At 43.5% G+C, this 18,420-nt stretch overlaps 1 protein-coding gene across 2 annotated transcripts in view; it reads right to left on the minus strand.

Annotated features, from left to right (window-relative positions):
- SGSM1 (small G protein signaling modulator 1) overlaps window positions 1-18,420 on the minus strand; it is a 1,153,128-nt gene that overhangs the window by 107,408 nt on the left and 1,027,300 nt on the right. For both annotated transcript variants that reach the window (XM_078667338.1, XM_078667339.1), the window contains one exon: window positions 8,087-8,686. In XM_078667338.1, coding sequence (XP_078523464.1) covers window positions 8,087-8,686 — 600 coding nt within the window. The remainder of the gene's footprint in view (window positions 1-8,086; window positions 8,687-18,420) is intronic.

Genomic DNA, 18,420 nt, shown 5'->3' on the forward strand with positions numbered 1-18,420 from the left:
TGTTTAGTTAGTTCTCACATGTAATAGATGTTTAAATATCTAACATTAGAGACTATATATATATATATATATATATATATATATATATATATATATATATATATATATAACTCGTACACTTCTCTTAAATCAGGAAGATAACCAGGGACACTTCGGGGCTTTTCACAGATGGTTTATTCAGGATACATAGGCAGACCGGTTTCGGCTTGTGCCTTCCTCAATGCCGTAGTCCTTAAGCCGCGATAACACCCACTTTACAGTTTATATAGCTCCTCCTTCCTAGTGGTGGCGGGCTCACCTGCAACATATTCCCTTCTGCTCGCATCGAGTATTAGGGACTACCAGTCCCGACATGCAGCGTGCTTGTGAATACAGATGCAGGAAAGTGGGGCTTCGTTTTGTTAAAACACAAATGGTTGCTGTTTCAGTCCCATACTTTCTGCCAGAGCCTCCGAGGTATAGCTACAGGAGCGCAGGCAAAGTACGGCGTCTCTCCGCACCCTCTGCGCCCGATGGTCAAACTTGCCAGAAGTTCCTCGGAGGTTTCAATGGCGGACCGTGGTGTTTCTCCGATCCCTCGGTAATCTCAGTTCATTTCCAATTAACCCACGGTCTCTTGCTGAAAGGGTCCCTCGTGCACGTATTGGAACCGTGCTAAATATAACTCGTACACTTCTCTTAAATCAGGAAGATAACCAGGGACACTTCGGGGCTTTTCACAGATGGTTTATTCAGGATACATAGGCAGACCGGTTTCGGCTTGTGCCTCCCTCAATGCCGTAGTCCTTAAGCCACAATAACAATATATATATAAAACAGTACATTGCTCCTTCCAGACAGCGGACACCCGTGGAAGGTGGCGCACATATATATATATATATATATATATATATATATATATATATATCCACAAAGATAGTCACAAATCCGTTCGCTCTCAGGATCAAAAACCACAATTTTATTTATTTTTGTGCACATGGTACACGTGATCAAGGCTGCGGATGTAGTTAAAACGTGTTGTGGTGAAATATACCTGGTTGCAAACTAACTTGGATTGTGGTTTTTGATCCTGAGAGCGCACGGATTTGTGACTATCTGTGTGGATATATATATATATATATATATATAAATTCGACAGGTTGCCCTTAAGAAAGGAATCCACAGGCAAAATTCATAGATCCTTTTATTTGGACTCTAACTGCTTGTGAATAGCAGCGCACCAACAGCTTCATTAAAGTTCTTGCACAAACACCAGACGCGTTTCTGGGACTCCAATCCCCTTTCTCAATGGTTGTGTGCTATGAGCCAAATGTTCGTTCTGTTCCATTGCACTTAAATCACATATAGTCCTGCCCAGTGGGCGTGGCTCCTGGCCTCTTGGGACATGTAGTGCCTGGAAATTTCAGCCTCAAGTGAGTTAGTAGAACCTCGGCATCATTAATACAATTGAAACCTCAGTGGGCTGAAGTACTGGCACGTCTCAGCCCTTCACTTTGCTTTGTGTTGAAGTCCTGGATTTTTGCATCCATTTCACGCTGATCCTTATGGAGCAGCGCTGGTCTGCCTTGAGGCAGCGGGATCCTTTCGCGGCCGAGCAAAGCCGCTGCAAATAAATTCGACAGGTTGCCCTTAAGAAAGGAATCCACAGGCAAAATTCATAGATCCTTTTATTTGGACTCCAACTGCTTGTGAATAGCAGCGCACCAACAGCTTCATTAAAGTTCTTGCATAAACACCAGACGCGTTTCTGGGACTCCAATCCCCTTTCTCAATGGTTGTGTGCTATGAGCCAAATGTTCGTTCTGTTCCATTGCACTTAAATCACATATAGTCCTGCCCAGTGGGCGTGGCTCCTGGCCTCTTGGGACATGTAGTGCCTGGAAATTTCAGCCTCAAGTGAGTTAGTAGAACCTCGGCATCATTAATACAATTAAAACCTCAGTGGGCTGAAGTACTGGCACGTCTCAGCCCTTCTGTTTGACTGACCTTCACGAACATTGCCTCTGAGGAAAGGGTCATCCCTGAAACGCGTCAGGCTTTTAAGTTCGAAGGAGACTCTGAAATCTGCTGGGGATCATGCAAGTGAAATGGATTCAAATAAACGTGCTTATTGAAAAACTTCGTGTGGCAGTGCTTCGCATAGGCTACCTGTTCTGATTGAATAATTTTCGGCTGTTGCCCAGTCGAGAAGCAAGTCCCACCTTGAATGAGGGTCCATGCAGGCTTTTGGTAGGAGCTTGCAATCATGGAACGAAGGCAGGCGCAGCGCCAACACAGGTGGTGCTGCCTTGGACAAGTTTTCACTGCTACAAGTGCGCTTCCTAACAGGTTCCAGTGCTCTCCTCGCTCCACTGGGAGAATATTGGTTCAAATTGCAAGGTTGAAGAAGCAGCCCCACTGTGGGTTAAAGGATAGTGCACTACAAAGCCCAGGATGCAGTGCGCCTGAGACACGCCCATAGAGGCATGTGAGAGCTATTTGAGTAGACACTATCAGAAATCTGTTTGACTGACCTTCATGAACATTGCCTCTGAGGAAAGGGTCATCCCTGAAACGCGTCAGGCTTTTATGTTCGAAGGAGACTCTGAAATCTGCTGGGGATCGAGCAAGTGAAATGGATTCAAATAAACGTGCTTATTGATAGTTTTTAAAACTATCAATGAATTTCTTACTGGTGTCCGATGCCCTTCTCCGTGTAGGAGAAACCCATATCATACATCTGAATCAGATCCTATTTGGCCCTATTATTGATCCTCTCATCTTTCTACTGTTGTGGTATGTTGCTTGCACAAGTACATCTTCAGGGTCGGCCACACACATTATCATTTTCTGGAGCTCCAGTATGATCCAAGTTCTCTCCTGGTTGGAAGAAACTAGTTCAGCACAGCTCAAGCGCACCACCACCATGTTACCGGCAGAAGACCACGCCACCACCATACCTTCCCCTCAACAATGGCTACATTACAGCTGCATTAATTGAGGACGAGGATCTCAAAGTAATATTCACCAGTGCCTTCCTCGACAGGGAAGGTCAGATAGTCTAACAGCCACTAACCTCAGATTGCCATCTTGGATGGTGGACCTGCCAGTTCTTTTTATAAGACCAACATGCTTTCTAAGCATAGCAGCAACTCTTAAGGTGGGTCTTTGAGACAGCTGGCAACAGGACTCGGAAGTGTTTACTTAAGTGACAGAGAACAGTTTGAGCACATAGCTGCTAAGTTCTGGATGATCGCTACATCCCTTTTTATATCGGTGGCATTGAAATTTGCAATGATCTCCACCTACCTTTTTTATTGGTTTTACATACTCCTTATTTTTGGTGTTGTGCTACTAGATACTGCGCACAAAATCACTATTCTTACGCCATGCAATAGATGGAGATTTTATTTCAAGTACTGTAATCGGTTCTGTACTCCTTAAGAAGGCAAACTTGAAGCTAAAGGTCTATTACAAAAAGATTGTCTTCCGCAAACAGCAACACTTACACTACAGTTTATTTCAGAAACAGTGCCTCACAACTAGAAGACCCAGCCTCAGGTACAGGGTAACATTAAGCATCACTTACAAACAGCACCCATTTTTCAGCCACAAGCAACAACATTCACACAGAAGAAAATGCTCCCTAGACATGTTTATTTACCCATATTCAACACTCCACAGACAATACCCCTTTATACAAAAACAGCACCCCCATATTACAAAGAATACTAGCCCTTGGACAACACCACTTTATGTGCACACAGGGTACACCAAGTTTCACAATGACACAAACACCACCTAAACTCTATCAAAGTATCCCTTCATACACAACACAGCAAACCATCTCACAGCACTTTATATCACATACCACCTCTTCATACACCTATTAAGCACAATTCTGTCAAGCAGTACCCTTTCTCACACCACACTCGCCCAGACAACACCACTTCATACACAGCCAGCAGCACACAAGGGCAGAACACAGGCCCCTACAGATCCTGCAGTGCGTGGGGGTCCGCCATAATTCTGGGGCCCTCAGTCAGGCCAATGCCAATGAATATATGTGTGGGCCACATTCTGAAGAGGGCCCCATTATTTTGTGTTACGCAACGCCACTGACAGCACCCAGTTTCTCGCAGGCAAAACCTAACCGTGGACACGAGCCTTACAAAATGAACAGGCGGATCTAGTTAATATGTTAACGTAAATGTAAATGTAAATGTAAATGTACAGGAATTTATATAGCGCAAATCACCGAGCGGTTTCTAAGCGCCTGCTTAGGGAACCCGTCCTGGTATTCCCCTGTGAGATAATCCCGGCAGGTTATCCGCAAGGTGAAAGCCAGGCATCCCGCCGCGAGGGGCCGTTGTGGAGATTAAGCAAGCTATTGCCCAGAGTCGCAGAGTGTGAACCCGTGAATCGAGTAGGCACCGGGGCGAGAATTGTCGAGTCCATGGACATTTTAGGACTCAAGACCCCGCCGTGCCGGGAATTGAACCCTGCTCCAGGGCTGACCTCTGCTTCCAGGTCTGCCTCCTCTAACCAGTGAGCCACACTTCTCCACAGTGAGCCACACTTCTCCACGTGTAATGCGCAATGCCATAATAGGAAGTGGCTTCACAAGACTTTCGTACCACTCAGGAACAGGGAATATTTTCAGTCTAGGACAGACTAATATTATTCCAAATCACATGTTGAGCAAACCGTTTATTCATGTAGATAGTATATTGATTATATATTTTCAATATATTTTTTTTTTTGATGATAAATACTAGCAATGGAAACCTGTGCCTTCAGAAGACCTGTGTGGCTTACTGATGTGTTTTCATTAGAAACATTAGGATTCTTTACCAAGATTCGTCAAGACGACAGGATTTCTGGGTTTCCCTTCGGTTCCACTCAAGTTAAACTTTCGGTTTATGCGGATGATATCCTCTTTTATTGCTCTGACCCCCTATCCTCTTTACCTCCTTTCTTACAACAAGTATCCTCTTTTTCTGAGGTTTCTGGCTATCGACTAAACGTCGATAAATGTGAAGTACTTCCTTTGAATCCTCTATGTCAACGACATCATTTCGCTCACTCGGGTTTTTCCTGGCAACCATCTAAAATCAAATATCTGGGTGTTTTATTCGCACCACATCTATCCAACACTCTTAAATTGAATTTTACTTATATTTCTCAGAAACTGGACTCGGCCATTACTCGTTGGCACCCGCTCTTTCTATCATGGTGGGGTCGCCTTAATTCCATAAAGATGATGCTTTCTCCTCCTCTTCTTTATACCCTATCTATGCTTCCAATTCATATTCCGGTTTCTTATTTAAAAAAAAATGACTCTCTGCTTTTAAAATTTTTGTGGCAGGGCAAGCGCTCTAGGATAGCCATTGCTTCTTTGCGGAAAGATAAAGCTCAGTCCGGTATTCATTTTCCCGACTTTAGAGAATATCACCGAGCTTTTGTTCTGAAACAGACCATCCGTTGGCTTTCGAATGATATTCCCTTTTATCCTCCCATATGGTTACCCTTGGAATCTTCCTTCATTTTTCCTTTCAACTTCCGAGAACCTTTATCCTTCAAGTCCTATCCTGCTCGCCTTCAATCTCCTATTATATCTCATTGTCGTGCTCTTCTTCTTCCCTTTCTATCTTCCTCATATCCCTCCCACGCCTCTCTTCATGAACAACCTATCTGGTTTAAACCTCATCTTAAAATTCGTAATCGTACTATTTATTGGAAGGTCTGGCATTCTCGAGGATTGTGTTGGATCTCTCAATTACTGTCTCATAATATCCCCTTATCCTTCTCTAATCTTAAGTCTTCTTTCTCATTACCCTCCAGTACCCGTTCACAATACGATTCACTTGTCCCTGTTCTTACCTCTTATCTTCAGTCATTGCCACTTTCCAACAATATTCCTTTAGAGCTCAAAACCACTTCCTCCTTAATTGATTCTACCCCCTCTGCTTCTTCCCTTTATAATTCTTTTTGCTACACGGCTACTCGAGAGAAATCTAAAATTGAGCTTGCTTGGGAATCCGATCTATCTCAACAATGGTCGGTTCTTCTCTGGGAGAAAATCTGGTCCAAACTTCATGGTACCTCTAGAGCTGCTAATAATACCCAAACTTTATACTTTATTTATAATAGAATTTTATTCACTCCTCTCTCCCTTTCCCGTTTTTCACCAGAGACACCCTCTACCTGTTGGTCTTGCCCTTATCCCTCAGCAGATTTAAAACACATGCTCTTTGATTGTCCGCATATTTCCAGGTTCTGGCACTCTGTGTGGGCCCAAATCCAAAAGATTTTTCATTTTCAGGTTCCCTTCTCCCCTGCCCTTATTTTTCTTGGCTCTGTCTCACCTGACCTTCCTCAGTCCTCCAATCACTACCAACTCCTTGACCTCTTAATAGCGGTCGCCCTGCATTCTATCACATCTAACTGGAAACAAGCTGCAAACGTGTCCTATCGTTCTTGGTGGAACGCTGTGTGTTTTCAGCACAGATTAGATACTAATTTTGTTTCCCCCATTTCACTGGCAATTAAGCGAGATCTTATATGGCTTCCTTTGGTAAATTACCTATCCTCCAATGCCCCGACAAGCTCATTCATGGACCCTGAGGCTGTTGAGGTCCGTAAACCACCTTGAATTTCCCTTTCCTTTTGTTATCTGTAATCCCAATGTTATCATAAAGTGTATTTGATGTTCGTACCCATTTTTTGCTATTGATATTTTCATGCTAATTTACCTGCCTTATGTGAGATTTTATTGTAATTAGCTAATATATTTTCCCTCCATTGTAATTATTGACATACCCTTCTTACTGTTTCTTCTTTTCTACCCTCCTCCTTTTCTTATTTAATCTTCAATAAAAATCAAACTAAAAAAAAAAAAAAAAAAGAAACATTAGGATTCTTGAATTGGAAAGTGGAATGTAGGGAGCTTTGAGAATAATCTGCTGGAATGTAAAATAGGAATGCAAAGGGGACTTTAAAGATATTCTAGTTAAAATCACCCCAAATGGCCATAGTGAAGGTGTATACAAAATCATACCAAGGAAACAGTGGCTGAAATCTGGCATCATTAACTCCCCTGTTCCTTCACTCTCAGATGAAGTCAATGCCACCACCTGTGCCACAGCTTCCAGAGCAGGGTCGGACTGCGACAGAAAATAGGCCCAGGCACCCAATTAAAAGTGCCACCAACAGCAATAAATGTGGTACACCTTTGCAGATCAGAGCAGTTTTGAACTTGAAAAGTCAAGCTGTATAGGTGTTGTGCAAGGTAAGGCGATAGCATGCATTTTTGATTGCTGCAGGGAATGTTTGGAGCAATCTCAGAGAAATAAACAGTAAATACCAGCACAGCAGACCCTAAAGCAAGCCCACATACAGCCAAAAATCCAGCCCATACATTGACCTGTCAGACCAGCCCTTTAGTCTGATTTGCCCCATATGTTAGTTTGGCCTTGCTCCAGAGTCAGATTAGGAATCAAAAGCAGTCCTGGCAAAACCATCACCACTCCCTTTTCTCCTCTCCTGTTAATTGTCACTTTCTACCTATCTATTTTTTCGCTCATTCTTTCCTCTCTTCCATCGTTCCTGCCCTCTCCCTGAAGCCCCCACTGCCTCGGCTGCAATTAATGTCTGGGAGCTACAGAGTGTGATGGAAATGCTTGCAATGGCTCTGTGCCTTCAAAATCCGACCTCCAATAGCATATCTTCTTCAATAATACACTAATGATTGAAAAGGAATACAACACTACCAAAAAACAGAATGTCTTGCAAAGTTTCAGTATAATCTCCACCAACTTCAAATCCTAACCTGCTCTCCTTCCAGAAACATTTAAAGACTCACCTCTCCAGAGCATATTTTACAGAGGAACTTACTTTCTCTGCTTACCTCTATAATATGTAATATGTAATTTGGCTTTTTCTTATGAATGACTGCTCTGACCATAAGACCAATTATGTGCTGCATCTATACCTTTACTAAATAATTATATTAAACTACATTTTCTGAAAAATGCTACGACAAGTTGCTGCTTAGATTAGCAAAGATAAACTTGGCAAATAACAATATTTACTTGGCAACACTTACAGGATATGTAACGCCTGAAGAAGAGACAGGAGAAACTTCATTTAGGGTTGAGTCAATCACAGTTAGGGAGTCATGTGGTGGATACAAGCTCTCCATTTCTGGTTCCTCCGACAGGTTATCTTCACTTCCAGCCAGGCTTTCCTTTTCGGCATCATTGTCGGGCCATTTCTCGATTATAGAAAGCATAGCAGTATCTTTGTCAGGGATTATGTCCTCAGTACTCTCGTGAATTGAAAGAAATTCATCTATGCTCTCATTTGTTGTAAGTTCAACTTCCAAATTGTCCTGAAGGGGAAGTTCTTCTGTGCTCTTATAATCGGACAGAGTATTGTCAAAGCTGTGCCTTTTTTTATTGTTCACGCCCTGTTTCATCTGAAGGTGCAAGAGACTTTTATTTGTTTCCATAGCTGCATTTTCTTCTGTGCTAAAACTTTGTTCAGAATATCCCGATGTAATAGAAAAGTTTCTGGAAGAGGGGAGGCCAGAGTCAGGTGAACTTGTGCCATTATGGAGAGTCCCATTAGGAAGTTTTGGTGGCTTGCTGTCTTCACCTCTAGTGTCTGCATCAGTCTGCTCAACCTCCTCAACAGATTCAAAAACCTGAAAAAGATAACAAGAGATTAACATGCTATAATACATGGGTATATCAGAAATAAGAGGTAACTCCCTTTAGATGTTATTGCTGCCCCTCGTTGGACCACAATCAAATCCCTTCTTTTTGGGGTTACTGCATTTGATACCGATAAGACATTTGATTCCCTCAGCTGGGAAAATCTTTGGATGCGGATTGCGCAGACAAGCATTTCAAGCAGTTTTTGGAAAAATGTACAGTGAGATTTCTGACAATCATATCCCTTCTTGTTGGGATTACTGCATTTGATACCGATAAGACATTTAATTCCCTCAGCTGGGAAAATCTTTGGATGCTGATTGGGCAGACAAGCATTTCAAGCAGTTTTTGGAAAAATGTACAGTGAGATTTCTGAACCTCTCAGCAAAGTCTTCTTTAATTAAAAAATGGTATTGCTGTCTCTGTAATATGTTGAACTTAGCACCAGCGTCCCTGTCTCAACCACTGTCCACTCTTGACATCTTGCTTCTCACTGCTAAAATGTGCCTGTCATAATATAGCCAACTTCTTCTTTTGAAAATGAAGGCACTCAAAGTTAGATTACATGCTGATAATTACTAAGCCTGGGTGGAGTTCGTGGAGTTTTACTTCGTGGAACTACGTGAAGTGTCAAAAAACTCAACCGCGCTCTGTGGAGCTCCGCCAGTGGCGGAGTAGTTAAGTCGTGCTGCTCGCATTGATTTGTAGCTGCATGCATTTGTCTCGCACTGTAAAAATGGCACTATGCGTCGCACCTGAAAGCGCTGCTGCTGCTTTCTGCTGAGTAGGCGTTCTACTCAAGCAGAAGCTTCCTTAACACGAATGACAGATTTCTCAACGCGAGCTGCTGTGACCTGCCGCGATTGTCCGCGATGAGAAATCTCACCAGGAGGAGGACTACTGAGTTATCTTTTTCATGCAAAAGCAGCTCGAGAAAAAAACCCTGCTCCGCGTCACTTCGCTGAGTTTTTAGGTGTGGACAAAACTCTGCGAACTCTGCTGGCAGAGCGGAATTCCTCCAGACATTCCCTTGCAGGCGGTTGCAGTCACTCCGCTCTTTAAAGAGCAGGTGGGTTGCTGCCTGCACAGTGAAATATGGAGCGGCTTTGAAGCAGAAACCACATTTTTCACGTGAATGCAATGACCCCCAGGCAGCACAAGATAGCGGCTGGGGGCAGCGCATTCACCATATTAGGGTGCAATTTCCCTATTTGCACGTGGCTAATCTGTTTTAAGGATTGCCGTGGCGCAAACAGGGTAAGTGTGCCCTTATGGTAATGTGGGCCCAGAAGACTAATGGTTTTGATTCGGTCATTACCAATTCAAACTATATTCTCTTGTTTGGGAGATTTAATGTCACCCAGTCAAATGCAGTTCTTCTTTTTTTAGACTCACCTATCCCTGAAGTTCCAAACCATTTTGATCTAGAATTGTGATTTCTCTTTGTCAGGCCTGAAGTGATATGCGAAAAGCTACTAAAATGGATTCATCTACAACACAGTCACCTGGAGAATCCAGAGTTTCCGGACGTTTTCTAAATTCCTAGCCACCATGTTGTCCTACTTCCATGAAGCTATATTCTTTCACTTTCCCAGATCCAGGAGAATGCCATTTTGCTAGTATTTTGCAAAATTTTCAATTTTATTATATACTCCAACTAACTACTTCGTAGCCTTGTCCAATATACCCTATTTCATGGAAGTTGTAGCTCAACTCCAATACGCACTGCCAAAAGCCTTGCGTAAAATAACATATTATCCCAAAACACAGTTATCTAGTTACCGTTGAACTAACAACCCAGTCATTGTTATTAGATGTATCAGAATTCATTAGAGTATAGTACTTATAACTAGCCATCGTGTAGGGTTTATTGTTCCTGAAAATATTACACAGAATCTAGATATTCTAGATTAAATAAAGACCAATCCCAATGGAAATCCCACATGAGTGCAAAGTGATGATTTTAACCAACCGAGGGATGGAGTATTGTAGAGAAAACAGCAAGCAGCATGAAATATCCGTAGAAAGAAAAAGAACCTGCTAGACCTGGCATCACTGGCGTGGGTTTCCCTTGTATTTTTTGCCTTTGCCTTCTGTGTTTTTGCTGTGTGTTGGACTTTGTTTTTGCTGTTCTAGATGCTTTGGATACTTTGCTACTGCTGTTCAGTGCCAAAGAGTGAGTGCCCCCTCGTTAAATTGTTGTCATGGATTAGTGTTTCCATAATTGGTTTATTTAGTTTACTATTAGGCCCCTAGTATAGTGCACTGTGTGTGCCCAGGGCCTCTAAATCAAATGCTGCTAGTGGGCCTGCAGCACTGATTGCACCACCCACATGAGCAGCTTGTAAATGTGACTCAGACCTGCCAGTGCCGTTTGATGTCTGGGGTTGGCTTGCAGTAGCTACGTTCTGCCAAGGAAAGCAGAAGAACATTGCTGTGTCCCCTGCTTGAGGAGGATATCCAAGGGCATGAAATTGAGCTTGCTTCCTGTTCTGAAGTCTCAGGGACACAAAGACTTCACCACCAGTCCCCCCTCAACTCCTTTGCTGGGAGTTCTGACCTGCTGAGAGATGCCTGCCAGTGTTCTGGAACTCTGGAGGTTGTTTTGGGACTAGAAATTGCAATAACTGTGAAAATCGATGCATTGCCATGTTTCCGATTCATCGCAGCGGTGCAAGAAGAATTTTCCGATGCACCCCCGCTGAAGAAGAATCAACGCAGCCCCTGCTTGCAGCTGAAGTGTCTGCCTTGCAACGAATCCTGTGCACCGTTCTCCGACATCACCGCACCGATTCTGATGCAGGCCCTGTTGGAGAAGAACCAACGCATCAAGGGGACGTGGTTAAAATCATCGCAGTGCATTCCGGGTCTTCACGTATCGCATCATACCGGATCGTCACACATCGTATCGAAGCGCCAAGTCTGTCGCATCGCTGGGGGATGCAGTAAGAACCGAACATCACCTGCCCACGCAGTAAGAAACTGACGCATCACCTCCTCTCCGGTAAGGAACCGATGCATCAACTCCCCTGCACAGCAGTAAGGAACTGACGCATCACCCCCCCCCCCGCGGGCAAGGAACCAACGCATCTCCTTCCCTGAGTGTATGGAACCGACAAATTACCCTATTTGCTTATATTTTGCAACGTATCCAAGGTACTTTGTGGAAAAGTGTCACATCCAACATTTTCTTGGAACAGAACTGTTTCTACCTCTTAAGAGTCATATTTTTAGTACTGTAGGGTGGATTGTTGTCATTTTGGTCTTGTTTTGGTTTAGATAAAGATTACTTATTTTTCTAATCTGGCGTGGTATTCATTTGTAGTGTTTTCACTGTATTACTGTATATGTTCAAAAATGCTTTACACACTGCCTCTGAGATAAGCCGTCTGCTCGTGTCAAGTTACCAAGGGGGTGAGCAGGGGTTATTTTACAAGTGTATCCCCCTTACCCTGACTAGGAAGAAGCGTCTCTACTTGGATAACGGTGCAAAATATTGCCAACTAGAGACACCCATTTCTAACTATATATATATATATATATACACACATTTTATATATACCGAAGGTGCCCGCCGGAGTCGAAGTTTGACAAAACTACTGCTGGTAAGGGAGACACTCGTATAATCGGAACACAAATGTTCAGTGAAGTGGCGCACCACGAAGCGGCCTCAGATATTTTTAAAGTGCGACAAGGGAATCACACTACAGAGGAGAGTGGTGCCTCCAACCAGCCTCAACAAGACCTGAAATACAAGCATCAGCAACTGGAAAGGCTGTATGAAAGGGAAACAAGGAAGTGGTGGGAGGCCACTTCACTGCAGCACTACATTGACATGAATACAGTGCCCAGGGGATTGAGAATTTACAATGTCACGGTGTATGAGAACCCTGACCCGAAGCTGTTGGAGGATTGGGCACAATATACCGCGGATTCCTCGCTGGGAATGCTAGCAATACTGGTGAAATTTGCTTGGAGTGATAAAGAGCGAACACTAAAGGAAATTGAAGAATTGGAAAAAAACATAACAAAAGTGGGAAACAGGGGGAAACACGAAGAATTGAAATAAGCAATGAAACTGGAGGCATATGAACAAAAGATCAAACAGTGGAAGCAACAGAAATACGAACTTGACGCTAGAGACTATGACCAAGGAAGAATCCTGATCATTACCAGGAAATTAGATGCCCCAAGAAGCGATTTGAGGAGCAACAGAAACTGCACAGTGATGGAACAAAGAGACACCTTGGAGTCTGAGGTGACAGACGCTGAACAATCGGAGGAAGAAGGAGGTAATCCCGGACCAAGCAGAGAGGCATCGCACCCTTTTCACGTGGAATTCAGCCAGATACAGCAAACGTGGCTAAGAGGAGAAAAAGAGAGACCACCAGAACCACGAGCTGTAGCACAACAAGGAGGGGCAGGTGGAAACAAAGGAAACAAGAACACGGCCAGGAACACTTGCAACAAATGGAATATGAAGTACAGACAATGAGAGAAGTGATGAAAGAAAAAGAGAATTTGACTATTATTAATTTGACACCAAAGAAGTTGACAGCATCAGAAGAAGCGGTCCTCAAATTGTGATTAACATTCTGCCAGACTAAGAATTTTGATTATACACAAACGAGGATTGATATGTTCAAATATATAAGGGAAATAAACCTGTACAAATATTTCAAAATGAAGGGTCAAGGACAAAGGAGTGATCTGCAAAGGATGGAGCAGGCGAGGTTGGATATCCTGACAGCGGATGACCTAGATACTTTGGCCATCTTGGAAGAACTTTGAAATGAGGAGCTGCCACGAAGAAGTGCACAGCTGGACTATATGGACATAACTAGGAATCACGCAAATAGGACCACCAAGCCCCTTCAAACCAACCTCCAAGATCTATCCACAAACACCAACGGATGCAATAGACATTTTTGCAGAGAGAGTCAACCAAGATCTTCTAGCTTTACGTGAGGAAAGAGGCAAAACAAAGAGTGCAATGACTATAACGTATGCACAAAGACAGGTACTAAAAAGCCTTGAAAGGGAGGAATCAATTGTGGTGAAACCCTCAGACAAAAGGGGAAATGTAGTGCTACAGACTAAGGAAAACTACTGTAAGGAGGATCACAGGCAATTGAATAACCGAGAGAACTATGCCCTTACTATCAACATGGAATATATGCAAAGTATTACGCCATTCGAGGATTTAGTTTTGAAATGGCACAAGAGAGGGATGCTTTCATCAGAGGAATATAAATTCCTGACAATCCTGCATCCACGAGTATCTACTTTTTATCATTGACCACGGTACATAAAGATAGAATGAACCCACCAGGACGGCCAATCATTTCATCAATAGGAAGCTTGATGGAGAGTATGTCCAAATACATAGACTACTTCCTGTTTCCATTTGTGTCAGAGTTGACATCATACACCAGAGACACAAAGGACTTCCTAAAACACATTGAGGGGGTAGTATATGAGCAGGACTTCCTCATGATAGCACTTGATGTGGCAAATTTATATACCAGCATAGCACATGACGATGGATAGGAATCCATAAGATACTTCCTGAGAAGTCATCCACTGAAATACATAGAACACAGTGAAATGTTATTGGAATTTGTGGACTTTTGTTAACATAATAATATTTTCATTTTTCAGGACCATATGTACACACAAATTAAGGGGACGGCCATGGAAACCTGCTTCACCCCCAGTTATACAAACCTGTTCTTGGGCTGGTGGGAGAAGCGGGTGGCATGGCCAGATACCTATGACAAATGGGTTGAGCAGATCGTCAGTTGGAGACATTATATTGACGATCTGTTTATCATTTGGAGAGGAACGGAAGAATCAGCTAGGCAGTATATTTCACTTCTTAATTGCAACAACTTAAACTTGAGATTTACTAGTGAGATAAGTTTCTCCTAGGTCAATTTTCTGGACCTGAAGGTATTTGTAGGGGATAACAAAATAATTACAGTACTATACAGGAAACCTACAGCAGGAAAGTCAGTCCAGCATTCCAAAAACAGTCACCCCTGAAATCTGATAAACAGAATCCCATATGGGGAATTATTGAGGATAAGAAGGAACAGTACAAGAGAGGAGTACTTTCAGAAAGAAGCACAGGAAAGCATACAAAGGTTTGAAGTGAGGGGGTACCAAGAGGGAGTGTTGAAAAAGCCAAGGAAAGGGTACAGAGTAAGAACAGAGCAGACCTTTTGAACGAGAAGCCCAATGTCAAGGAGAGAGATTTGAGGAACAACTTTAGCCTAATAACAGGCTTCTCTAACGTGGCAAGCCATGCAAGGAAAATCATACAGAGAAGTTAAAGTAAAGTAAAGTCCACATTTGTAAAGCGCACAATCACCCGTAAGGGTCTCTAGGCGCTGGGGGGCCGTCGGGAAGATTAAGCGAGCTATTGCCCAGAGTCACATGGTGCTGGGCTGACCTGCCGCCGGAGCCGGGGATCGAACCGTGGTCCCCAGATTCCAGCGTCAGTCGCCCTGGCCGCGGCGCCACACCTCTTCCACAGTTGACGAATCCTTAAATCCGATGAAGTGATAGGACAGGATTTACTCCTCCACTCCTCACTGACCTTTAGAAAAACAAGATTCATAAGGGTCCAATTAGTGGAGAATTATTTACCTCTGGTTACACCACAGACAGGTCTACGACAACTAGTGGGTTTTTACCAGTGTGGTAAATGCAAGGCCTAAGCCCATAGTAAAAAATTCAGTTCCTATGGGATCCAAGGTCTACGGAACTCTGTTAAAATAATGAAGTTTATGAACTGCAATACACCCTATACAGTGTACTGTTTAGTGTTCCTATGTGACCTGAGTTATGAGGGAAGTACAATCCACCCTGTGAAGGTACGAATCCTTGAACACCAGAGAGCGATAAGTAGACAAGATTCCAGCGACCCAGTTGCAAGAGACACAGATTCACCACCAGAGCAATAGGAATTTGCACAGATATTTTTGTATAGATCACGTACCACGAGACATAAGGGGTGGTGACAGGGAGAAGAGATTACAAAGATTAGAGTCCAGGTATATAATAGACATGATGACAAAGTCTCCATTAGGGCTGAACAGCGGGGAGGAGTTGGGGGTGCACTTATAAGTTAGAACAGACTTGGTAGAGCAGAAGGTAATTGACTGATAGATTGTGAAATGGTCAATAGAATAAGGCGGGTGACAAATGAGAATAATGGACCATCTAGGGCGTAAAAAGGATCAGTAGGAGGGGACAGAGGTGACGAGCGTGTAAATTGGTGGGTTAACGCCCATCCAGGGCAGAATTATGAATAGAATATCCCATACATAATTTGTATATTTTGGAACAAGGTTAGAAAATACAGAACTATTCATAAATAGAACATTAAAATTATGATTATGCCTCATGTCCCACGCATTAGTTTGAAAGGAGACAAACTAATAAAGTTTATGAAATCATGCACTGTCGAAATATTAAATGAAGACTTAGATTATGGATGTATCACCCGCCGAATTACGTCAATTTAGAGTTTTTGCACGTGCCACCAAGACGATTAACGTGCATAATGATGAATTGTACAAAACTAGGTGACTATTCACTGTTTTAAAATGGCACAACATTAGAATTTACCGTTTACTGGTTTCAATGGGCTAAATTGAAATAAAAGAGGCACAAATGCAGTGGCTGCCGACATTGAGGAAGGAGAACTGCCAAAACGCGTTCGTTGTGAGAAGTAGGAATAAATCCTAATTTACCGTTTACTGGTTTCAATGGGCTAAATTGAAATAAAAGAGGCACAAATGCAGTGGCTGCCGACATTGAGGAAGGAGAACTGCCAAAACGCGTTCGTTGTGAGAAGTAGGAATAAACCCTAAGGCGAATTTAACTCCCCTGTGAGTGCTGGTCTTTGTTTATATATCACATATATATATATATATATATATATATATATATATATATATATATATATATATATATATATATATATACACATACATACAAATATACAAATATACACTCACATTACAACGTATGCAAGCATTTCTAATGTGGAGCAGACATTTCCAGTGGGGAGACACTGTGCACAATTCCACAAAAGTGATGTGAGAAACATGAACTATTTTGTCATGAACTCTGTGCGGCCAAACAGATGTATAGGAAGTTCATTTTTTGGTTTGCTTAACTCTTTGGTGCAGTTTTTTTCCCCTCACCTAATCGTCTGAATTAATTACAGTTAAACAAGAAGACGGGAGAAGGGCACCAGAGAGCCGCGCACAAGATGACCACACTTCGGTGGGTCTCCTGCAGTTAGAGGACATAATCCTCCATTATCCTCACCTTCCTGCTGGCTGGTGGGCTGAAGCGCCAGGAACATGGGCAGCTGAGGTGTCCTGTGCCTGGGAAGTCCTTGGGAGCTGATACGGATGACTTCTGCCATTCGCTGTGCTCCACATGTTATCAGAGGATTGCGCCCTGCTTCAGTTTGAGAGCCGACCGTGCTGCTTTCATAAGACTTGGGCTGGCTGGGTGGTGGGGCACTGCAGTGGAACCAAAGGACGACTACGGGGCCGCCGGTGAGTGCTGACAAGTAGCTGTACAGAAGGGACATGCTGCTCGGGCACAGCAGAGTTTGGCTGTACTCAACTATATGCCAATACATTTATGGCCTGGGCCTCTGATGTTAAGGCCCTTGCGCTCCTCGGAAAAGGACAGAGGTCCGGCCATGGCCTTGCATCATGCTGTACACTGGAAAGGGTTGCGGGCCTTTTCGGACTGTTGTGACACCCTGCTGCCTGGCCCGGATGAAATTGCGCTGCAGTGGTGGTTACACCCCACATGGTGGTCCAGGGTATGAGGCACTATTCTGAACTCAACGCTTAGGAGGAGAGTTTGCAGACAGAACCAGACATATTATCACAGGTCCTTTGATGAAAGGCGCGCCACACTGACTGTGCAGAGCTCCCAGGGAAGAGAGAGAACGTGACAGCAGCCCTTTCTGAACCACACTGGGGTATATGTGTCAGGCAGCCCCCACCGTGCACCAGGGGATGAGACTCTACCTAATTGCACATCGTACAACCATACCAATCCTCATAGATTATTCCCTGGTTGGCCGTTCCCCACTCTAGCCCCTCAGGGGAAAGTGGTCTGCTCGTGCCCTCCACCTTCAGCTGCATCATTGTGGAGAAAAGGTGGGACCAAAATGCAGTAAATACGACCACAAACTGCACACTGAATATCAGTGGCACAACTATATCTTCTCGGCTTGCCACCCTGGAGAGCTCAGGTGCTCTCCCACTACTTTAATATAGCTATCTGTGTCTCCCTCTCAACAGCCTCGCTGACTCTGTTCCAGACACCTGAGACAATAGTGATCTATCTAGAAATTATAAAGTGATGAGGAAATCGGATGGCAAGCAATCTAAGCTACAATTTAAATCCAGGAGGTGTTCACATGTGGCGCCCCGGGAAGCAGTTGCGCCTGCACCGGAGGGGTTCAGAGACGATTGAATATGACGGGGATATGAAAACCCTCCTCTGCGCTATGTAGGGTGCCGGGTCTCTATAAGTACAAAATGAACTTTCTGGGGGCCAGAATGGACTTGATCTCCCGCAAACTGGAGAGATAGGACGGTAGGCTTCAGGAAGGTACGCAGCGCATCTCCAATGTGGAACACAACCTAGCAGCAAAAAGTGAATCTCTCCTCACTATGGAGAA

This window comes from Lissotriton helveticus, chromosome 11 (assembly GCF_964261635.1).
Source record: "Lissotriton helveticus chromosome 11, aLisHel1.1, whole genome shotgun sequence".
In the NCBI taxonomy this organism is placed as follows: Eukaryota; Metazoa; Chordata; class Amphibia; order Caudata; family Salamandridae; genus Lissotriton; species Lissotriton helveticus.